The following is a 25,068-nucleotide window of genomic DNA, read 5'->3' as shown; positions in this document are numbered from 1 at the left end:
TGCATACAAGCCCTTTGGTTGATCTCTCCCCGTTATCCTCACCCTCCCCTACCTTCCCTCTGAGGTTTGATGATCTGACCAATGCTTCTCTGTCTCTGGATCTGTTTTTGTTCATCAGATTATGTTATTCATTATATTCCATAAATGAGTGAGATCATGTGATATTTATGTTTCTCTGACTGGCTTATTTTGCTTAGCATAATGTTCTCCAGTTCTATCCATGCTGTTGCAAATGGTAAAAGTTCCTTCTTTTTTTACCACAGCATAGTATTCCATCGTGTAGATGTACCACAGTTTTTTAATCCATTCATCTGCTAATGGGCACTTAGGCTATTTCCAAATCTTAGCTATGGTGAATTGTTCTGCTATGAACATAGGGGTGCATATATCCTTTCGGATTGGTGTTTCTAGTTTCTTGGGATATATTCCTAGAAGTGGGATCACTGGGTCAAATGGGAGTTCCATTTTTAGTTTTTTAAAAATATATTTTATTGAATTTTTACAGAGAGGAAGGAAGAGGGATAGAGAGTTAGAAACATCAATGAGAGAGAATCATTGATCAGCTGCCTCCTGCACACCCCTTATTGGGGATGTGCCCGCAACCAAGGTACATGCCCTTGACAGGAATTGAACCTGGGACCCTTTAGTCCACAGGCTGACGCTCTATCCACTGAGCCAAACCGGTTAGGGCCATTAGTTTTGTGAGGAAACTCAATACTGTTCTCCACAATGGCAGCACCAGTCTGCATTCCCACGAGGGTTCCTTTTTCTCCGCATCCTCACCAGCACTTGTCATTTGTTGATTTGCTGATGATAGCCATTTTGACAGGTGTGAGATGGTACCGCATTGTCGTTTTGATTTGCATCTCTGTTAATTAGTGACTTTGAACATATTTTCATATGTCTCTTGGCCTTCCTTCTGTCTTCTTTTGAAAAATATCTACTTGTGTCCATTGCCCATTTTTTGATTGGGTTGTTTATCTTCCTTTTGTTAAGTTTTATAACTTCTCTGTAAATGTTGGTGATTAAACCCTTATCGGTGATAACATTGGCAAATATGTTCTCCCATGCAGTGGGCTTTCTTGTTTTCTTGATGGTTTCTTTTGCCATGCAAAACTGTCCTTATTCGCAGATGACATGATGCTGTACATAGAAAACCCTAAAGACTCCATCAAAAAATTATTAGACTTAATAAATGAATTTGGCACTGTAGCAGGATACAAAATTAACGCCAAGAAATCTATGGCATTTCTATACACCAATAGTGAACATACAGAAAGAGAGACTAAAAAAGCAATCCCATTAACCATCGCACCAAAAAAATTAAGATACCTAGGAATAAACTTAGCTAAGGAGGTAAAAGACCTATACGCGGAAAACTACAGGACACTGAAAAAAGAGATAGAGGAAGACATAAACAGATGTAAGAACATACCATGTTCATATATTGGTAAAATCAACATCATCAAAATGTCCATACTACCCAAAGCAATCTATAGATTTAATGCACTCCCCATTAAAATACCAAGGGGTTGCCCTAGCTGGTTTGGCTCAGTGGATAGAGCGTCAGCTTGGAGACTGAAGGGTTCCAGGTTCAATTCCAGTCAAGGGCACATGCCTGGGTTGCAGGCTTGATCCCTAGTAGGGGGCGTGCAGGAGGCAGCCGATCAATGATTCTATCTCATCTTTGATGTTTCTATCTCTCTCTCTCTCTCCCTCTCCTTTCCTCTCTGAAATCAATAAAAATATATTTAAAATACCAAGGGCATATTTCACAGACCTAGAATGAACTTTCCAAAAATTCATCTGGAATAAAAAAAACACCCGAATAGCTGCAGCAATCCTGAGAAAGAACAAAGTAGGTAGGATCTCAATACCAGGTATCAAGCTGTATTACAAAGCCACTGTTCTCAAAATAACGTGGTACTGGCACAAGAACAGACATATAGATCAATGGAATAGAATAGAGAACCCAGAAATCAACCCACACCACTATGCCCAATTAATATTCGACAAAGGAGGCATGAACATACAATGGAGTCAAGACAGCCTCTTCAATAAATGGTGCTGGGAAAGTTGGACAGATACATGCAAAAAGATGAAACTAGACCACCAACTTACACCATACACAAACATAAACTAAAAATGGATAAAGGACTTAAACATAAGATGGAAAACCATAAAAATGCTAGAGGAATCCACAGACAGCAAAATCTCAGACATATGCCGAAGCAATTTCTTCACTAATACTGTTCCTAGGGCAATGGAAACTAAAGAGAAAATAAACAAATGGGACTACATTAAAATATCTTTTTTCTTTTTGAGATACTTTCAGAAAAGAGCTGAAAGTGGGATCGGATATGAAAAATACTTTCCATTTACACAGCCCTTTTTTTAAAATTTAATTTTTTTTCAATTAAATCTTTATTATTCAGATTATTAAATTAGTTACTCTTTTTTCCCACCATAACTCCCCTCCACCCAGTTCCCACCCCACCCTCCGCCCTTGCCCTCACTCCCCACCCACTGTCCTCATCCATAGGTGCACGATTATTGTCCAATCTCTTCCCTCACCCCACACCCCTTCCCGCCCCCCCAAGAATAGTCAGTCCATTCCCTTTCTATGTCCCTGATTCTATTACAATCACCAGTTCATACTGTTCATCAGATTATTTATTCCCTTGATTTTTAGATTCACTTGTTGATAGATGTGTATTTGTTGTTCATAATTTGTATCTTTACCTTTTTCTTCTTCTTCCTCTTCTTAAAGGATACCTTTCAGCATTTCAGATAATACTGGTTTGGTGGTGATGAACTCCTTTAGCTTTTTCTTATCTGTGAAGCTCTTTATCTGGCCTTTACTTCTGAATGATAGCTTTGCTGGATAAAGTAGTCTTGGTTGTAGGTTCTTGGTGTTCATCACTTTGAATATTTCTTGCCACTCCCTTCTGGCCTGAAAAGTTTCTGTTGAGAAATCAGCTGACAGTCGTATGGGTACTCCCTTGTAGGTAACTGATTTTCTTTCTCTTGCTGCTTTTAGGATTCTCTCCCTGTCCCTTGCTCATGGCACTTTAATTATGATGTGTCTTGGTGTGGTCCTCTTTGGATTCCTTTTGTTTGGGGTTCTCTGTGCTTCCTGGACTTGTAAGTCTATTTCTTTCACCAGGTAGGGGAAGTTTTCTGTCATTATTTCTTCAAATAGATTTTCAATATCTTGCTCTCTCTCATCTTCTGGCACCCCTCTAATTCGGATGTTGGTACGCTTGAAGCTGTCCCAGAGGCTCCTTACACTATCTTCGTATTTTCGGATTCTTTTTTCATTTTGCTTTTCCAGTTGGGTGTTCTTTGCTTCTTCGTATCTCAAATCTTTGACTTGATTCTTGCGACCCTCTGGTCTGCTGTTGGGATTCTGTATAATATTCTTTATTTCAGTCAGTGAATGCCTAATTTCTAGTTGGTTCTTTATCACAACATCGAGGGTCTCATTAGATTTCTTGAGGATCTCACTACATTTATCGGTGGTCTCACCAGTCTTCTTGAAGATCTCACTACATTTATCGGCGGTCTCACCAGTCTTTTCGAGGGCCTTATTAAATTTATTGGCGGCTTCTAGACAGTTCTTTAAAGACCTTAAAAGTGTGGTTTTGAACTCTATATCCAACAGTTTGCTTTCCTCCAATTCTGTTGTTTGTATCCTGTTTCTTTGTCTTGGCATTTTTTATGCTTCCCTGTGTCGATAGAGTGCCTTTCTGTGGTAAGTGTTTCAATTACCTGAGGTAGGCACTCTTGGTACACCCCCTTGTGGGCTTTGTGCACAGTCTTGTTGTAGTTAAGCCTTGATTGTTGTAGTTATCACTGTGAGGAATTGACCTCCAGGCCAATTGGCTGTGAGAATCAGCTGTGTCTGCAATGGGAGAACTTCTGTGCTGGAGACACCCCTCTGGGGCTAGACTTGCTTCAATGGGGCTTTGGTGCTCACTGAGTCTGCCCCCTGAGTGTGTCTTTTATGGTTCCACGGAGCTGCAAACTGGATGGTCCCACTCTGACCTCTGGGCTTCCTGGCTCCTGGATCTCTAGGGAGGTGCTAATCTAGCCTTTGCCTGAGGCTATCCAGCAAAAGCCTCCCTGCAGGGCTTGGGCGGGGCGGGTCCCAGGGGATCAACAGGGCGGGGTTAGCAATTATGGCTGCTCTCAGTCTTGCCCTCAGAGGCTCTGTTTCTCAGTGTCCCAGTAATCGCTGCAAGCTCCACTGAGAGAAAACTGCCCTAGGATTCTGAACGATGCCAGACAGTTCCGCTTCTCCCGTATGAATCTGGGTCCCTAGAGACTTGCCTGGAACTGGAGCTCAGAGCCTGAGACTCCCTCCCGATTGAAAACGACAACCATGCCCTTAGCCGCCAGCCCGCTCTGCATGCACTCCACACCTTAGTATTTTACTTCAACACTGCGCCTCCTCTGAGTCTCAGTATGTTTTTCTCTTTCCTCCTAGTTGTAGAATTTCCACTCAGCCAGCCTTCCTGTGGTTCTGGATGATGTCCGTTCTGTCTTTTAGTTGTATTTTTGAAGTGGTTGTTCGAGGCAGCAAACTCCGGTGTTTACCTATGCCGCCATCTTGGTTTCTCTTATTTTTATTTAGATATAGTTGGTGTACTATATTGTATTAGTTATATTAGTTTCAGGTGTACAATTTAGTGATTTGACACTTTTATACCCAATGTGATCACCCCACTAATTCTAATAATCATCTGACACTATGCAACTTTTCACCCATTCTTTCACCCTCTCTGGTAACCATTCCTTTGATCTCTGTTTCTTATGAGTCTGTTTTTATTTTGTTGTTTCTTTATTTACATAGCCATTTTAACCTAAAGATATTAAAATAAATCCTTGAAATAATTTTTTCTGTGACCTTGATTCTACACAGAAGCCTACTGGTTAAGTTTCAGTATTTCTCTACCAGTCTTCTCAGAGCTCCAATTTTACAATATTTAGAGTGTTTCCCATCTTTAAGTCTGTCTCCCCCGTCCAATCTTTTTTTTCCATGCCATCTGAAAGTAGTGATAGCTGTCTCACTCACTTGGATTTGTTCTGCCCTTTCCCTGAGTTACAAAGGACTTGTATGAATCAATTTAAATTGGCCAGAAGAAATAGCCAGCAGCCTGCTTATGTTCAAATCCTCTGCCCTAATCACCAGTATGGAAAAACCATTGAAAAGACCTACACATAATCTTACATTCATTGCATTAAAGATGAAACTGCCAAATTGAAAAGATCTGAGCCAATTAGAATTGAACACATAGCTCAATAGTGTGTCTGGCAGTTAGATTTGAAAAGGCTGCCTTTGACAAAGAAAAGCACTCCTTTATGGCAGGCTGTTTAGGGCCAGAAAATCACCCAAACTAGAAACAGAACTGAAACTCTGTTTTGCTAAAATGTCTGATTTGCTTCAGCACTGACACCAGTTAAAGTAATTTGCAGAGGGTCCTATCCCAATATCTAATTACCCAGAATACAATATTTGTATACAGCAGTCCCACTCTAATTCACAGTGACAGGGAGCTGCAGTTGGAGAATCAGTGAGTAAGTGAGCAAAGACAATAAAAATCAAGGCTCCTATTGCATGATGTATACTTTGTTCATTCGTTTTGACAAGTGTAGTATGGTGTGAATTATTTATAGTAAACATACTATAGTGTATTCTCAAAAAGTAATAAAGTCTTACCATGGTGAATTTCTATAGTTTTCAGCCAGTTAAAAATAACTAAGAGGTACTGGTGTCAGAGGAGTAGAAGGAAGATGAGGTGGATTCATTAAATGTTTTGATAAATTTTCATCAATGAAATGATAAGTATTCAAGTTTCTTCTATATTGAATTCTATATTGAATTCTCTATTTGAGTTTAGTGAGCCTAATTAATTTAGTGGATCTAGTTTAGTGTGCTTGCATGGATTAGGGTGGGGTAGAGGAAGGAAAACACAAAGGATTCAAATTGTATTTAAAAAAACTATGTGTGATTTTGTGTATACTGGTTACCTTTCTACATATTTAGTTACTCTCTCCTTTAAAAATAAATAAAACAATACCAATTCTCATTAGAAGAGGAAAAACTTCCATTCTTTTATGGAGTTACTATGAAAATACTTTTGAAACATAATACGTAAGAAACAACATTAAAATGGATAATGGAAGAGAAAGAACATTCATTAAGCACCTATTATATATGCATTTATCAAAGTAACCCTTTAAATTGGTAGTTTCTTTCTATTGGATAGTTTAAGACTTAGAGCTGTTAAGTCACACTTGCCCAAACCACACAGCTCTTCAGTGGAGAGCTGGTACCAAACAGAGGTCTATCTTATTACAGAGGTCAGTCTCTTTCTATCTGACTCTAGAATCAGTTAGATCTAAGTCCCAATCTTATCCTTAATAATTAATTATCTTGGACAAGTTATTTAACCTCCCTAAGCCTTCATCTTTAATCTTAAAATGAATAAATTAATAACAACTTTACAGAATTCTGCTGAGGATTAGGGATAAGATGTAAATGTCTGGAACATAAATTCTCAATAAAAATGGTGGTGTCTGTTATTAAGTGTGTAGCAGAGGTTCAGTCAAGTTCCACATAACTCCCAAACCTCATGGTCTTTCCTAATTTACAACTTGCTTTAGTGACTGGAAAGAAATATGACATAATGATGCATTTGGATGAGGGGCATCCGCTACAAACCTGCTCATGAAGGGTTTGTATCCCTGCCAAACACAACTGACAAACTTGGGATATATGAAAACATGTGTTGTTTTGGTGTATTGATGTCTCTTATTTATGACTCAAGTAATAACATTCATTTTAAAACCTCAGGACCGAAGCAAATTCAAGGAGATTTTGAAAATCACTAATCAAAATATTATGAAAGCAATTTAAAACTATTACTCTACTATGTATATTAGCATACAAATATATAAAACAGTATTTAAAAACTTTAACACAAATTTGCATATCTCTTTACTACAAAAGTCAAGGAAAAGTGTCAAAAAAACCTGCAGCCATGTTTTAAAACCACACCAACTGACATACTCAGTCCCTTTATTTGGGCATCTGAGGAGCATGTATAATTCAATATGCCTACAATTGAACTTAACACTTTTAAAAAATATATATTTCTTATTGATTTCCAAGAGGAAGGGAGAGGGAAAGAGAAACATCAATGATGAGAATCATTGATTGGCTGCCTCCTGTACGCCCCCTACTGGGGATCGAGCCCACAACCCAGGCATGTGCCCTGACTGTTAGGGCTGATCAAGCAATTGAATTGATACCCCTCCCCCAGGAACTGACTTTTTAGGCCATTTCACTATGGACATTCCCTTTGCTGGGACCACATTTTACTTGCTGCGACCACATTCCATTATCTCCCCACCGGGTATGCATAAAAAAAGTCTCTGCCCAGGAAAAAGCCTGCCAAAACTCTTTTAAAAGCCGCTGACTCTATCATTGGGTGCTGGAGCCATCCAGGCTCAGCCACCTGGTGTGCAGATGATCGTATACATTTGTAATCCCTCACCATTCTGGCCTCTTGCGTTCCTCCTTCAGCGACCTAACACTGACCAAGAATCGAACCACGTCCTGGTTCATAGGTCAACACTCAACCACTGAGCCATGCCAGGTGGGCGAACTTAACACTTTTTTTGTCTTCATCAATCAGTTTCTCCTATGGTATCCCTTATTCACTCTGTCATTTAAAAGCTGTATCACCCACTTAGTCACCTAAGTCAGAAATCTGGATTGATGCTTGACTACTTTTTCTCCTTCAGTGTCTCCTACTCCATATTCATTCAATGAAGAAGCCTTATTCATTTTACTATATAGATATATTTGAATCCATTCTATATTTTTGCTACCACCATTTTAGTCCATCCATACCCTGATCCATTTTATAGACTCATAACTAAACTTTAAAAAAAAAAATCTTCAGCATCTTTTGAATCCATTTTCCAACTATAGTCAGAGATATATTCAAGGTACAAATAGGACCATATTATTTTCCAGCTTAACAATCCTTCACTGACCCACAGTCACCTATAGGAAAAGGTCCCGGTTTGCTATCATGGCATGCCCTGTGCCTTTCCTACCTCTCAGACCTCACATTCAGTTATTCCTGTTACCTGGATGACCTCACATGCCACAAACTTCATCACATTCACTAGATCACTATTCACTGGATATTCGCTCTGTGACAGGCACCTTGGAAATACTCTATGTCAGTAGTTCTCAACCTTCTGGCCCTTTAAATACAGTTCCTCATGTTGTGACCCAACCATAAAATTATTTTCGTTGCTACTTCATAACTGTAATGTTGCTACTGTTATGAATTGTAATGTAAATATCTGATATGCAGGATGATCTTAGGCATGTGAAAGGGTCATTCGGCCACCAAAGGAGTCACGACCCACAGGTTGAGAACCGCTGTTCTATGTGCATTAACTCATCAAATCTGAACAGTCACCCTGTGAGACAGTGGAATGCGGAAATTAAACTGAAATGCATTGTTTTCCTCTGGGCAGGATGCAAAGGTGATTTCGCGGGTCCCTGTCCAGGTGGATTTGAAGAATGAAGCCACCAACAAGAGGTGGTATAGGAAAAGGTGGAAATTCACTGGGAAACAACCACGTGGGGAGGGGAAGAGAGACCCACTAAGCCACTAAGTGCCTCTTTCCTAAGGTTTATAAAGGCTGTGGTTCTTTGTGTCCTGATATTCCCTCTGATTGGTCACTATAGTAGCTTCAAGACTCAAACCTCAAGTGGGGTTCTCCTCTTTTTTCCCCTTTTGTTTTCCTCTGTGACTTTCCCCTTTATTCTGTGAATGAGTGGCTTTCTTTCCCTTTATTTTGTGAATAAGTGGCTTCCTTTTCCTTTATTCTGTGAATGAGTGGCTTTCTTTCCCTTTATTTTGTGAATAAGTGGCTTCCTTTTCCTTTAGTCTGTGAATGAGCGGCTTCTTCTTTCTTTGTTCTGTGAATGTATGCCTTTTGGCAGCTCCCAGCCCCCCAGCTTTGCAGGCTTGCAGTTCTTTCCCATGGACCCCCTAATTCCTAAATCTGCCTATTTTACCCCTAAAAGCTCCTTTCAACCATATCTATTCACATGACGACAATACAAAAGTATTGGTTGTCCCTACACATATCACATGATTCCATGTTTCCAAGCCTTTTATCATGCCTTTCCACACCCTTCCATTCTCTCCACCCCACTTCACTCTTCACATTTCAAATTCAGTTTCTGGATCCCCTCTTCCAGAAAGTCTTCCCTGACAGTCCACATGTCTTTTCTTTATGTTTTATTGCCCCATATGCACATCTCGATCTCTGTCTTTATCACTTCAGATTAAAATATTCTCTCTCCTGCTAAATTGTAAACATCTTGAGAGCAAGCATCTGAACTATTAAATTTTGCCTTTCAGAAACTTAATTCAATGGCTGATTCCCAATAGATGCTCAATACATGTTTGTTGAGGTGAAATTGAGGATGAGCAGATATTTCAGTTATAACATTCTATTCCGTGTGTCACTAGATGGCATCTGGTCAGTTGTAGTATAGTTGATGTTCTCAAGAATACTAATTACCACTATTCCATTGTCTCTGTAGATATTTCTTTAAATATGACAGGTTTCTAATTAACTGCACTATCCTAATACTCAAATTAATAGGAAGAAATATTTCAAGAATGCTCCAAATAAAGTGTTGCAGAATTTACCAGGTGACCAGAAACTACACAAGGAGTACTGGAGATACTGGAGGCTCAGGAAAATCCCTTTTTAAAGCAGCGCTGCTGGCTCAGGGGATTCGAAGATCCAAAGCCTGAACAACCAATACAATGAGATCACCCCCTATATATATATATATATATTTCTAAATTCTTTGTTTCCTTACTTCCTGGCTTTTGTGGCAGGCTTTCACAGCCCCTCCTGAGTCAGTTAGAATAGGGAAGTTAGATTGTATCTAAATGCCTGGCCTGGGTAGCGCCAGCTACAACACCCCCGCCCACCCTCCCACCCTCCCACCCCTGCCTCCAGCCAAGCTGCAAAATTCCTGGCCAGTGGCTCCTGGGAACTGGGAGCACCCAGGGAAACAGACTATTGCATAAGGAAGGAGCAATGACTTAATTATAGGCTAACAAGAATGTGCACTAGGACACTGGTCACTGGCACAGATTCAGATTGCTAACCTCCCACCCCCACCCCCACAAGGTTGCCCTCTATATTCCTCCTCAAAAGCTCTCCTTTCTGTGCATTGGAACTATAAAAATTTTCCCTCTTGCTGGGATGCTTTTCTCCACTCTTTTTGCTTAATCAACTCACACTGATCTTTCAAGTCAACTCAAAAAACAGTTCCTCAAGGAGCTCTTCCCTGACCCCTTAGCCTATTGTAAAATAAGCACATGCGCAGCATCCTTCACCTTTCCTCCCTAGAGCTTGGCTAAATAAAATCTGAGTGAACATTTACACAATTAGTTTTTCTTTTCTATTAGACAGAATTCTTTATAGGAGTAAAGAGCATTTCAACATTATCTTGTACCAATCAAACATTCAAACAAAAATGTATTACACACCTGCTATATGATAGTCATTGTCCTGGGAACTGAAGTAAAACAGTGAGTTAGACAGACAATATCTCTCTGCTCTTAGGAAGTCTGCTTTTCTAGCAGGAAGAACTAGGCTGCAAGCAAGAAAACAAATAGAAGCTATCAGATAATGGTAAGTGCTATGAATAAAATAGGAAATGCAATGGTGAGTAAAAAGTTCAAGGACACAATTTAAAATTGAGAAGCCATGGAGGGCTTCCCTGGGAAGATGTTATTTGAGCTTCTTCCTAATGGGTGCTCAATAAATATTTGTGGAAGGAAAGGAAAGGGGAAAGAATGGCCAATGGAAAGGAGAGGGAAAAAAATGAAAGAGGAAAACTAAAGTGATTTAATATGAATATAATGTTCTTTTGCAAAAGCATTCATGCTTGTGCATTCTTTTTTAAATATATTTAATATATTTTTAATATATTTTTAATATATTTAATATATTTTAAATATATTTTTTATTAAGATATTACATATGTGTCCTTATCTCCATGTTACCCCTTCCCACCCCCCCGCTCATGCCCTCTCCCCCCCTCCCCCGTTGTCCATGTCCATTGGTTAGGCCTATATGCTTGCATATAAGTCCTTTGGTTGATCTTTCCCCCTTACCCTCCCCTACCTTCCCTCCAAGGCCTGACAGTCCAATCAATGCCTCTCCATCTCTGGATCAGTCTTTGTTCATCAGTTTATGTTGTTCATTATATTCCACAAATGAGTGAGATCATGTGGTATTTATCCGCTCTCCAGTTCCATCCATGCTGTGGCAAATGGTAAGAGTTCCTTTTTTTTCTTCCTCTCCTTAAAGAATACCTTTCAGCATTTCATGTAATGCTGGTTTGGTGGTAATGAACTCCTTTAGTTTTTTCTTATCTGTGAAGCTCTTTATCTGACCTTCTATTCTGAATGATAGCTTTGCTGGATAAAGTAATCTTGGTTGTAGATTCTTGCACTGTGAATATTTCTTGCCACTCTCTTCTGGCCTGCATGGTTTCTGTTGAGAAATCAGCTGACAGTCGTATGGGTACCCCCTTGTAGGTAACTGACTTTCTTTCTCTTGCTGCTTTTAAGATTCTCTCTTTGTCTTTTGCTCTTGGCATTTTAATTATGATGTGTCTTGGTGTGGTCCTCTTTGGGTTCCTTTTGTTTGGGGCTCTCTGCGCTTCCTGGACTTGTAAGTCTATTTCTTTCACCAGGTAGGGGAATTTTTCTGTCATTATTTCTTCAAATAGGTTTTCAATATCTTGCCCTCTCTCTTCTTCTGGTATCCCTATAATTCTGATATTGGTACGCTTGAAGTTGTCCCAGAGGCTCCTCACACTATCTTCATATTTTTGGAATCTTTTTTTCTTTTTTCTTTTTCGGTTGGGTGTTTTTTGCTTCTTTGTATTTCAAATCTTTGACTTGATTCTTGGGATCCTCTAGTCTGCTATTGGATCTCTGTATATTATTCTTTATTTCAGTCAGTGTATGCTTAATTTCTAGTTGGTCCTTTTTCATATCCTCAGGGGTCTCACTAGATTTCTTGAGGGTCTCACTAAATTTATCGGTGGTTTCCATAAAATTCTTGAAAAACCTTATAAACGTGGTTTTGAACTCTATATCCAGTTGTTTGCTTTCCTCCATTTCTGTCATTTGTGACCTGTTTCTTTGTCTCCGCATTTTTTATGCTTCCCTGTGTTGGTAGAGTGGTTTTGTGTGCTAGGTGTCCTGTAGGGCCCAGTGGCTCAGCCTCCCCCGTTACCTGAGGTGGACTCTCTTGGTGCACCCCTTGTGGGCTTTGTGCACAGTCTTGTTGTAGTTAAGCCTTGATTGTTGTAGGATCACTGGGAGGAATTGACCTCCTGGCCAATTGGCAGTGAGAATCGGCTGGGAGAACTTCTGTGCTGAAGACACCCTTCTGGGGCAAGACTTGCTTCAGTGGGGCTTTGGTGCTCACTGAGTCTGCCCCCTGGGTGTGTCCCTTATGGATCTGAGGAGTTATAATCTGGATGGTCCCCCTCTGACAACTGGGTACACTGGCTCTTGGAGGTTACCCAGCAGGAGCTATGGAGAGAACTGCAGATTCCCTGTCCTTTTTTGGAGTTTGGAGGTACCCTGATGAGGCCCAGCTGTGAAGCAATGCAAGCTGCTGTGGGGCCTTGGGCCTTCTCTTGGAAGTTCTGGGTCAGTGGCCCTGCTGCAGTTTGTTAGGTAATTTTCAGGTTGCAAAGGGCCAGGGCATTCATATGCAAAAGCCTCTGCCTCAGCCTGGGTGGGGCGGGGTCTCAGGGAATCAAAGGGCGGAGCAAGGAACTATGGCGGATTCTCAGCCCTGCCCTAAAGGGCCGCGCGCGTCTCAGTGTCCCGACAATCCAATTGCTGCAAGCGCCTCTGAGGGAAAGCCGCCCTCGAGTTCCGAGTTCTGCCCGCTGCCAGACAGTCCAGTTTCTCCCTGTATGAGTCCTGGGTCCCCAGAGACTTCCCGGAACCGGAGTTCAGAGCAGTCGGGAGCCTGTGACTCCCTCCCGATTCAAAAAGACAGCCGCGTCCTCAGGTACCAGCCCCTTTCTGCGCACTCTCGAGCCTCAGTACCTTTGCACTTTATTTCCGCAGCTCCTGACCCTCAATGTGCCTTTCTCTTTCCTTCTAGTTGTAGAATTTCCACTCCGCCAGCCTTCCTGCAAGTTTTGGATGATGTCCATTTTGTCTTTTTTATAGTGTTTTGAAGTTGTTGTAGGAGACAGCAATTTCAGTGTTTCCCTATGCTGCCATCTTAGTTTCTCCCCATGCTTGTGCATTCTTATCTCACAGTGAAGGGCTGGTAGATTCTTCTTTGGGCCTGGTGATTAAGGGACAAAGACAGTAGAGGAAAGGGTTTGTGGGCTCCTTCTCTGTGATACAATATTAAACACCTTTCAGGTTCAAGTCATGAGAATATGTAGCAAGTTTGGAATTTCCGTTGCCTCCGATTTAACTGACAGTATGTGGGACCAGGACTGACAGGAGGAAGATGAGTCATAAGGGCAACCATCAGGAGCCGCCCTCTGATCCCCCTTTCAACTTCTGGAAAGTTAGTTTTTAAAATGGTGAGAAGATAGTGGAAAATCGAGCACAATCTTATCCAATCATTGCTGTGAACGCTTTATTCTTTGAGGCAGACTGTTCTTTTGATGACCTGGACATGTGGGACCTATAAGGTCAAATAGAAATTCCTTGGTTTCTCTAATCAAGACCAAGTCTCCAAGTTCTCTGCTTAACCTTGGACCTAACAGGCCTCAGAGTTACAAGGTCAGGCAGAAGATTTCAATACTGGTATCTGTTAGGTTAGTGGTGCAGGAAACAAAGAGAGTCGAGTCAACCAGAAAGAAAGAAAGGAAAGGAAAAGTTTAATCTGCGTCCTTGGGCGACCCAGGAACCCCAAAGGCAGGGCCAGTGGATTCCCGCCAACAGGGAAGGGGGGTTTCTTTTCATACAGGTGTTTAATGAGGGGCAGGGGCATGAGCTGAGGAAGTTCCCGCTGGTATTCAGGAAGGAGTCAGTATCTGTGTGGGGGTCGTTGTGGATTCCAGGGAGGAGCAGGTATCTGTGTAGCCATTTGTCTGGCACGCTGACCTGTTAGGAATTCCAGGGAGGGTCCATTATCTCCTCACACATCTGCATGCATCCCACCTAACAGTATCATTTACCATTAATATTCAGACTTGATTCTTAAAAATAATTTTTATACTAAGGTTTCTTCTATGTTCTTAACATAATCTCTCATAGCAATAAATAGCATTCATTGTTCCTAAGTTAAAATGGTGGGACAGAGAAACAACTATAGGGAAATAATACAATTTATACATTTTCTTCTTGAATAATATATGAATCCTCTGTTGAGTGCATGACCATGAGGTAGATACTAAATTGTCTTTGTAATAGCCCTTTGGGTGGACTTGTAGCCTTAAACAAAAAAGCAGGTTTTAAAATAAAGAGCTATTCAGAAAGTTGAAAGCAAAGAGCCTTGAATGGGATGGGGGGAATCTCTCCAGGTATAAGGAGTGAAGGGATACAAGAAAAAGACAAATTAAAGGGAAAGCATGAAATATGGGGAATACACACAGGACTGGAAGAGTAGGGAGCAAGCAATGAAAGGAACTTCAAGCCAGCAGTAGAGTCTCATTTGCCAAAAACCCTCAGGGGCTCCAATGAATCATACTCTGAAAGTACAAATCATTATTATAGCTGCATTAGGCTAATAGCATAGCAATCTCCTATTTGGGTAAAATGCTTGGATGTAGATAGTAAATTCTGAGATATAGGAAAACATTTTATTTAATTAGTGGAAGTTTGATTATCTCTGGATGTGTTCCATTAGTGTACCTTGGTTATCAGGGTGAATACATTATCAGGAGTTTGGCTTAACACATCTATTTAGTGAGTTCCATCAGAGCATTTTTTTCTGCTTAACTGTTTGTGGCCATGTTTCAGGGATCTAGGCGCTAGGAGTCTTCAGGTTTCCTTGCATACACATTGGTAGTTTGTCAGAGTGGTGATAGCTGTGGAGAATTTCCCATACGTGTATGCCTTTGCCCACTGTTAACAGGCGGTGGGAAATCAGGCGGCGATGCCTTCCAGAACTGAGAGGGCCTCTTGGCATTTCTCTGGCAGCCTCATGCTTATCATCAGCCAGAACCCAGGCACTCATTAGGCTCTTGATGAAAAGCATCCCAAAGAAAATGCCAGCAAATCGTGCCACTGTGCTGGCAGGAAATTAAAACTGCTCAGAGCAAGTGGCGCCAAGAGAGCTGTTGAAATGAAAGGTAACGTCGAGGGTGTGATCACGGACTTACGCAGGCGTTCAGGATTCAAGATGTGGATTTCTGCTTCGCTAGGGAGAGCAGGAGTCCTCTCTTGGCTTGTCAGCCGCAGTCAGTCCAACAGAGGAGCTGAGACAGGCCAGGCGAGGAGTGGGCTCGGTGAATTAAGCTCTGTTGTGCTTGAGTAAATGCTTGGGATTTGGGTTGTTTTCTTTCCCCAAAGATGCCTCTCCTAGGAATAACAGAAATAAGGAAAACATTTTTTGGTGTGTTTTGTTTTTATTCCTGGTCCCAAACCCTTAAAGACCAAATTAAGTAAAAGAACAGCTCCAAAAGCACCACAGGTCCTATTAAAGTGGGGGCAGAATGTATGGGGAGGAGCAGACAGAACTTCAGAACCTAGGAATCCAGCAATGGGACAGATGAAGGGGTATTTTAATCCCAGATTTTTATTATTATTATTATTTTTTTTTATGATATTACTTTTGTTCTGAGGCTAAATAGCCTTCAAAGATGGAGAAGAATGGGAGGTGCTCAACAGGAGGCAGCACCAACACACAAAGGGCACTAAAATTTTCATCCCATTGGGTGTGGTAGGCAGAGTAATGGGCCCCATAGATGTCCAGGTCCTAATACCTGGAACCTGTGAGTATGCTGCCCTACATGGCAAAGGGGATTTAAGGCTGCTAATTAGCTGACTTTCAGAGAGAGATCACCCTGGATTATCCCGTGGGCCCAATGTAAGAACAGGGGTCCTGAAGTGTGAAAGGGAGAGGCACAAGCCAAGGTCAGAGTCACATGCTGTGCAAAGGACCCAGACAGACAGTGAGCACTTTGAAGAAAGATGTAGAAAGAGGGCCCAGAGCCAAGGGTGTTGGTGCCTCTGGAAGTTGGAAAAGGCAAGGAAACTGATTTCCCCCTAGACCTCTAGAAAGGAAAGCAGCCCTGCCAATGCTTTGATTTTAGCCTAGTGAGACCCGTGTTTGACTTCTGACCACCAGAACTATCTATCTATCTATCTATATATATAAAAGCCTAAGTGACCTAATGACCGGTCGCTATGATGCGCACTGACCACCAGGGGGCAGATGCTCAATGCAGGAGCTTCCCCCTGGTGGTCAGTGTGCTCCCACAGCCAACCTACTGCAGCCCCTCCCCCCAGCTGACCAACCTCCTGCAGCATCCATCAGCCCCGATCCCTGGCCAGGCCGAGGGACCCCACCGATGCACGAATTCGTGCACTGGGCCTCTAGTAACATAATAAAACCATATTGTTTAAGCCACTAAGCTTGCGGTAATTAACAGTAGCAGTAATAGAAATCAAATATATTGGTATTTATGAAATGTCTCTGAAGTTCCATCAAGGAGTTACCAAGTTCCTTTACAATTCTTAGGGCAAAATAGTAAGACTTGAAAAGATCCAAAGGGCATATTTATGTATTAGAACTGTTAGGCATATTACAAATATTATCTTACCTAATCTTTACAACAGCCTAATGAAGACACATCATCAGTTCTAATCTGTAAATGGGGATGTTTTAGAAATATATTTTTTGTTGATTTCAGAGAGGAAGGGAGAGGGAGAGTTAGATAGAAACATCAGTGATGAGAGAGAATCATTGATCGGCTATCTCCTGCACGCCCCACACCAGGGATCAAGTCACAACCTGGGCATGTGCCTTGACTGGGAATCAAACCATGACCTCCTGGTTCATAGGTCAATGCTCAACCACTGAGCCATGCCAGCTGGGAGAATGGGGACTTTTTTTTTTTAAGAAAAATAAAGCATATCTTCAACTAATTAAAATCCTTAGTGGCTCCCCATTTCCCTTACATTAAAATCCAAACTCCTTATCCTAGCCAATAAATCTCCACATCAATAGTTTAAAGGGTAAACAGCTGATCAGCATACCTGGGACTTTGTTAGAAAAGTAATGCTGGGGACAGACCTTGTAAATCAGAATGTCTGAGGGTTGTACTCAGGAATCTGTGGTTTAACATGTACTCCAGGCAATTCTATACACTAAGACATTGGTGAGGCACTATTCCACATGATGTGTGCTTACCTACTTCTCCAAGCAAGTCTGGTACCATTCTCTTGCTTGCTTGCAGGGTACCAGTCATACTGGCCTTCTTTCATTTCCTGAACATGACATGTCTGCTCCCATTTGGGACCTTCACAGTATCTGTTCCTGCTGTCTCGTAGACTCTTTCTTTGTAGGTTTGCCTGTTAGGTAATGGCATTTGGGTCTTGTAGTCTCACTGATTGTGAGCACAGGAGAGTCCAGAGAAAGAGTGCTAATAGTACTGGCTCCCCATTATTTCGTTATGACCTATAGTTATAATTTGAGAAAATCACAGATCCACCAGTCATAAATGAAAGATATGGATGAAAAGAAAATAGATACTGCTGTTAACTGTAGATTTTAGTTTTATTACAAGTTGTAAACACAATTTTTTTTGTTGTTGTTGTGTGAGTTTTTTCTTGAAGAAATTGATCTTGAAATGTTACATTTGGAAAAGCTTTTAGTGCTAGTAAATATCTTATTCTATCTCATGATCTTGCATGCTCTGTTAATTTAATTAAAAAAATATTTTTTTGAAGAGATGACTTGATAAGCAGGCATGACTCTCAGGATATACTCTATACATTAGTTAGGGGTATTCTGAACCTATGTTAACTATGAACCCTTTGTAGTTATTCAGGAATTGCTTTTTCAGTTCCTAAAGTCTGCCATTTTTACAGTGTGTTCTTTTGCATTTCACAAGACTCTTGGCAGGGTCTTTAAGGTTGACTTTGTTTTCCTCTTGCACGAATTAGTTTCAGTAGATTATTTTTTTATGGTGAAAACATAACAGTATCGAAGTTTAGCTCTATTTAAAATCACTGGTCTACTCAGAGAAACACTTAGCATCTTTAATATTTCACACTAATTCTCTCCTGCAATTAGTAAACCCCACAATTTTGGTGGGGGTTGTACATAATAGAAATTTATATCTCAGTTGTGTAACATCCCAGGGCAAGCATTTCAGTCAGTGGGTGACTTTATCCTATCCCCTAAGGCTTCAGAAACCTCTGCATCCAGCTAGCCAACTGGGGGAGTAGGGAAGGCTCACCGGTTTCTTAAATCCCAGGCTTAGAATTCACATTTTGCTCATGATTCCTTGGGGTTAATTAACCACCAGACCATAATAGGATACAAAGGGGATGGGAACTATTGTCCCAGAGACAAAATCACTCCATGAATAAGGAGCACACATATTGGGGGGCAACCAACTGTCTCCTTCCACAAAGACGTATGTAAATTATCTTAGTGCCATGTGATCCCGTAGTTGCCAACCACGTGTAGCTCAGTCACCGCAAATGCATCTCTCCTTCCTGGTTACCATAAGTGCTGCTCACCAGTATAATGGTCCCCCTAATATATACTCCCATAACTCTTGATTTTTCCTCAATTAGACATCCTCATCATTCATATTGTTTGTTCACCTCCAGTAGGCTGCTTACGGGTAGGACCATCGTTGCCTTGTTCATTGTGTTCCCAGCACCCAACATAGTGCCTCACATAGCGCCGCATCTCACAGAATCTTAATGAGTTATTTTGAATGAATGAATGAATGAATGAATGAAGAGTGAACTAAATTTCTATTGCAATATATTATCTCCTAAACCACATCCTATGTTTCAAGCTACCTCTGCTCATTTTTGGATTGGTTGGTAAGCTGAATAAGTCAAACAAACGTTAAGACCCTCTGTCCTTTTTCTCTTTTCATGAAGGACATGATGCAATTGTCACACTCCTGAAGCATTATAAGAGACCACAGGATGAACTGCCCTGTAATGAATATTCTCAGCCTGGAGGAGGTAACTCGTCCTTATTCAGTTTTTGTTGTTAGTGCAATATTATCCTGAAGATAAACCTATGTTTCTATTACTGTCATTCTGGGATGAGGGAGGAGAGCATGTCAGATAAGCTTTATTTTAAGAAAATTTATGACTGAGTGAGGCTGAAAATAAATAAGCCCCCTACTTCCTAATTCACCAATCTACAATTCCTTCAAGTTTAACATTTCCTGGACAGGATGTTTATGAGGCTTGTTCATAACTAGGAAGACTGAGAGCAATCATTTTCCCTTTCAATTACCTATTAAGGCATCAGGGAATGCTCATATTCAGACATAGTTAAATCTGCTGTAGTCTGCTAGAGCTTGGATTTCTAATATTTCTATGTGCTTTCTAAATAAATATTTGCTGTACAGTTTTAGTGTCCAGTCTACAGTTTAAGCTATAGACTGACTTGGTTTTCCTAGCAAATATGTCACCTGCTTTTTCTATAATGTTTAATTTCCATGTAGGAAAAAAAAGACAAACAAACAAACATCTGATTGCTACTTTCAACACTATAATGTAATTTGATTTCTAGATGGCTCCTATGTGTCTGTTCCATCCCCCTTGGGGAAGATCAAAAGCATGACAAAAGGTATTTTAATATGGTACAATTATTATATTTTATTACTAAGGATAACTATTGCCTCAACTATGATAACTTTCTATTTTGTTTTATATAGTACAAATGATGACTATTTTGTAAGTATAAACAATACTATCAACATACTATTCTTTCTGTAACCTCACTTGCTGTTCTATTTTGCATATGCCTCTGTTCATGAAGGTATAACTGAAAGTTTTAATTCAATGTAAAAAAAATAGAGTTCCAACTTAGTTAAACAGTTAAACTACCTAGAACTTGAAGTTTTTAAAATTATTTTTTGGGTTTGGATGTTTCCTCTGAATGATTCATGTGCTTATTTCCTGATATCGAATTGGTATATATCCCTTTGAGATTTAGTCTAGGGGTCTTTGGCTAAGCCTATTGTGATGGGTTGCAGGGCTTGACCAGATAAGATTCTTTATCATGATGTGGTATGGACTGTGCTCCAGGATTGCCATGGTACGCAGACAAGCTAGTTGTTGATCAGATCAGGAATAAACTCTTGGCCCTGCTAACAAAGGTTGGGTAACATAGAGAGAACTAACATCCTTTTAATGCAGGGATCATTTGTAATAAGGTTTTCGTATCTCCTAGTAGTCAATGATAGCTGAAAAAGTAAATGTTACTAAGGAATGATATTTTTGGTTCTGTAATTTATATTTCCACATGCACTTGTGCACACCCACATGTGTGCTTTTTATCTTAAAAAATAAAACAATTTCTGTTTGCAGAGAAGGCAGATGTTCTCCTCCTAAGGGCTGGATTACCTTCACATTTCCATCTTCAACTCTCAGAAATTGAGTTCCATGAGATTATCGGCTCAGGTAACCTAAGAAATTCCTAGTCAGCTTTAGTGTAATGAGCTCAGGATAATGTCTTTATTTATTTCTCTTAAACAATTTTAGGTTCTTTTGGGAAAGTATATAAAGGACGATGCAGAAATAAAATAGTGGCAATAAAGCGGTAAGCAAGCAAATGAGAAAATGAGACATCTGAGTGGAACTGTGAGCTTTGAGAAGCATGTGAATGGTGTGAGCCCCTTGTTTTGATCCATCTGTTAACTGAGGACTTCCTGTCGCTACCATCTCCAGGTATCGCGCCAACACCTACTGCTCCAAGTCAGATGTGGATATGTTTTGCCGAGAGGTGTCCATTCTCTGCCGGCTCAATCATCCCTGTGTCATTCAGTTTGTGGGAGCTTGTTTGAATGATCCCAGCCAGTTTGCCATCGTCACTCAGTACATATCAGGGGGTTCTCTATTCTCCCTCCTTCATGAACAGAAGAGGTATGGGGCTCTTGTTCTGAGTTATTATTTTACAAGCCATTGGAATTACCCCAGCAACAAACACCTCAGAGGCTTTCTGCTTGGTGTAAGACTGTGCCTTCTGAAATCTCTGAGTGCTAGGAAATGTGGCGTTTTAAAGATAGCTAATAATGTATACCCAATAACTAGAGAATATAAATACTTCAGCACTTTCCTAAATGGAATTCAGTTGGAGATAACAAATTCAAGGAATTTAAGTTGGTGACTGAAGATCGTAATCATTAGGCTAAATTTGACATACCAGTAAAGTAGATATATGTAAACTCAGATAAAATAATTGCCAGGGGTCATTATTTACAGTTGTTTATTTTTTTAAAGTTTTAAAAAAGAATGACCTTGTACAAGTCTAATTTGAATTCACATTCTCTATCTATGCATATAATACTTAGAATGTGGTTTCCACTCAGTGATTATAGTAGATTTCATTTTTATGATACTAGAAAGAAATTTAGTATAATATTATAAATATTATAAAATCAAGTAGAATATTTTAAATAAAAGAGCTTGGTATCTGAATTGATTTGTAATTAAACAGTATCTGATGTAGAAAAGCTGTTTTTAAAGATTTGTTGAATTTTTAGCTTATTCTGTAATAGAGCAAAACAGGCTGAAATTATACAGAAGAACAAACCACATACACCATTGATTTATTTTAGAAAGATATGGCATTGGCTTTGACCATTTCATCCTCATTAAATGTTATTTTTAAATTCTAGGATTCTTGATTTGCAGTCTAAATTAGTTATTGCAGTAGATGTTGCCAAAGGTATGGAATACCTTCACAACCTGACACAGCCAATTATACATCGTGACTTGAACAGGTATTTTTTTCCCCCCTGAATAATGAATTTAGAATTGTATAACTGACTAGAAGTCCAAAATGTATTTCAGTGAAGATACATTTTAGATTTATTAGAGATCAGAGTTTTCTGCTCTGCGGGTAAGGGGACAGACTACCGTAAGCTGGAGCAATATCATTGTGTCATTGTGTTTTATAGAAATAGAAAGCTATATAACAACCTCTCAGGGATCTTTTGAATACATTAAAAATTTCCAGCAAGGTAGTGATATCTGTAAGATTCACCAGCTAACTAGTTCTTAGGTCAGTAAATTCAGATTAAGGTTTGAAATTGATCACTGTTATAGAATGTCATGCCTCAAACAAAGTCAGGTGCTATATATAGGAGGACCTGGTATAAAATTATCTGAAACACTGCTTTTGTGCTACTATTTTGGTATTTCTCTAGTTGTAAATTCAACTAAACAACAGCAGCTCATTTACCTAGTTTTTATATGAAGATGTTTTCATGTGGAATAGAAACTTGAAACAAATACAGAATCAAAGGATTCTAGAGGTGGAATATCAAGGGATTTCAAAGATAATTTTTTAAACAGTGAAAGTTTTTTCTAAACTGTGCCTTAGAAGGAAGCCAGTATACAACATGGAGCAGTTTTGAAGGCAATGTTCAGGGTAGATAATTGTTTACTTACCATTTTTCCCTCCCAAGGAGAGAAATTCCAGGGCTGCTTCTGTGGAACCCCAAAGATTCTGTGGAGAATAGCTGGATAACCACTGATATAGTTTATGAAACATATCAGAATATCAAAACCAATGACTTTCATTTCATGATTATCATCAGTAGGATCATATAGATCCCATTTGTAGACTTTTGTAAAACTACTAAATGTTAACTAATTAAATTAAGCACTCCACTTTGTCATTTCTTCAACAAGTATTTGGTAACTGCTATGTTTGGAGCCTTTATACTTGGCACAGTAGAGTTTGCAAAGTGAAACTGCCATAGATTCCATTCTCAAGGAGCTTTCATATTTTGGTAGAGGAGAAAGATGCTTGCCTAAATATATTTTTAGTTATAAAATAACAAGTTCTATAAAAGAGATAGTGAACAATTTCTATACACTTTCAGAAAGAATATTCAGTACCTCTGAGGACTTTAGAAACAACTGCATGGAAGAGGTGCCATCCCTGGAGGGTGGATAGGATTTGGAGGAGTGTTTTAAAAGGCTTAGGGAAGACATAAAGGAAATAGAGATTAGAAGGTTAAAGGCATATAGAGGAACAATATATAGTTTCATTTTAGTGGATGAAGTGTATAAATATATATAGCTTGTGTAATGCACGAGGCAGACTATGGGGAAAAATAAATTGGAACAGGAGCACAGAAATCAGAAGTTGCTAGCCTATGGTCAATTTGACTTTGTCCCTGTAAGCAAGAAGAAGGCACTTAGAATGTCTGAGCTAGGAATCACAAATTTGAAACTGTACGGTGGAAAGATCAATTGAGCATCTTTGTAAAAGATCAACTTGAAGGGGAAGTCAAAAAAATAGTGAAGCCGTAGTGACAGTAATCTAGATGAGAAGTAATGACAAGCAAAATTTCACGTGTGGCAGTAGAAATGAAAGGAAGAGACAGATCTGAAAGATAGGAGAAATAAAAGAAATTAGATATGAGCGTGGTGGAATCTTAGTTCTTGCAAGTAAACATATGGAGAACTCTATTTATAGTTTTACTAGTTTTCAAATAAAATTGATTTCTTCACTATTAGACATTAGTTCTTTCCTTTACCTATTTTTTAAAAACATTTATGTTCATAAACATATTTTTCTTTGCATTTCAGTAACAATACTTTGGAAACAGACAATAAAAGGTAATAAAATAGCATAATGCAAACTGGCAACCTGTGATTTTTAGTATTACTTTATAATCCCAACCATTTTTGCATTAAAATAAATAAAATAAATGAAATTTATTTTCATTTATTAGTGGTATTAAAATAAATGAAATACTTTTTTTTCTAGTTGTAATTCTTCACTTGTGGGGCAATTTAATGTGTGTTCTGTTGCCCTGTTAGTAAGTACAAGTTGTTACCACCAGGTTATAAAGCAGGACCAAAAGTAATGTTGATTAAAAGTGAAAATAAAACATTATTAAATAACAGATAAAGGTTTATATTTGCCAATTTTTTTCTGTCTCTAATCTAACCTGAAGTCTTAAATTATATCAAAAAGTCTTCAAATTTTATGAAACATTGTTTTATAGGTGTCTTCAACATAAGAAAGCCCCAAACTATTGCATTTACTACTTTTGGATTATTTTTTATTAATCTTTAATCTGGCAACACTAAAACAGTTGTTCAGATCAATGCAAATAAAGTATTGCCCAGAAGAGTATAAATTCTTCGCCTCAGAGGGCTTACTACAATCTGGTTGGGTACATAGAACATATGCCCAGGAAGCAATTTAATTGCTACTTAAGGTAGCAAATGCTAAAGGACCAAAATGATTAAACAGCAATTTTCAAAGGATTTCAAGTAAGTCAAAGATCAAAGTAGAATGAAAAACTTCCTGGAGGAGGTAGAGCTACAACTAGACTTTGGAGAATAGGCATGCGCATGTCCTAAGTCTTTTTACAGCATACTAATCTTGGCATTCCTACAATACTTAGAAAGCCTCGCTGAAAGAGGAGGAGGGAAAGGTGCCCATCAGAGCGTGAGGTACACAGACACATGTTTGTATTTGTAGTGAAATGACCTGTTTACATTTTTCTGTCCCCCACCACTCTGGGCATGTCAGGATTTCCAAGGAAGAAATCGCGTGCTTCTAATCTCAGAGAGGATGTTCAAACAATGCATCAATGCATTTTCAACTGAACCAAATTCTTGGAGAGTTTCTGTGAATGTCATTTTAGGAAGCACTGGCCTACTTGGTGCTAGAGAGAGTCTGATGAACTTGCCCGATGCCTTTTATAGTTCTAAAGGAAAGGGGCTATTCAGGTATATTGACCAGCCCAGAGACAGAGGATACCTTTAGCTTTGATTTTGT

The 25,068-nt window shown here is 39.5% G+C and overlaps 1 protein-coding gene across 1 annotated transcript in view; it reads left to right on the top strand.

Annotated features, from left to right (window-relative positions):
• TNNI3K (TNNI3 interacting kinase) overlaps positions 1-25,068 on the top strand; it is a 310,118-nt gene that overhangs the window by 115,720 nt on the left and 169,330 nt on the right. The window contains exons 13-18 of the mRNA XM_059689176.1: positions 19,185-19,271; positions 19,831-19,887; positions 20,631-20,723; positions 20,805-20,862; positions 20,991-21,185; positions 21,941-22,045. Of these exons, the coding sequence (XP_059545159.1) occupies positions 19,185-19,271; positions 19,831-19,887; positions 20,631-20,723; positions 20,805-20,862; positions 20,991-21,185; positions 21,941-22,045 (595 nt within the window). The remainder of the gene's footprint in view (positions 1-19,184; positions 19,272-19,830; positions 19,888-20,630; positions 20,724-20,804; positions 20,863-20,990; positions 21,186-21,940; positions 22,046-25,068) is intronic.

The sequence above is a fragment of the Myotis daubentonii genome, chromosome 3 (assembly GCF_963259705.1).
Source record: "Myotis daubentonii chromosome 3, mMyoDau2.1, whole genome shotgun sequence".
Lineage (NCBI taxonomy): Eukaryota > Metazoa > Chordata > Mammalia > Chiroptera > Vespertilionidae > Myotis > Myotis daubentonii.
The sequence above is the reverse complement of the archived record's forward strand: the minus strand, read 5'-3'. Positions and strand labels throughout refer to the sequence as shown.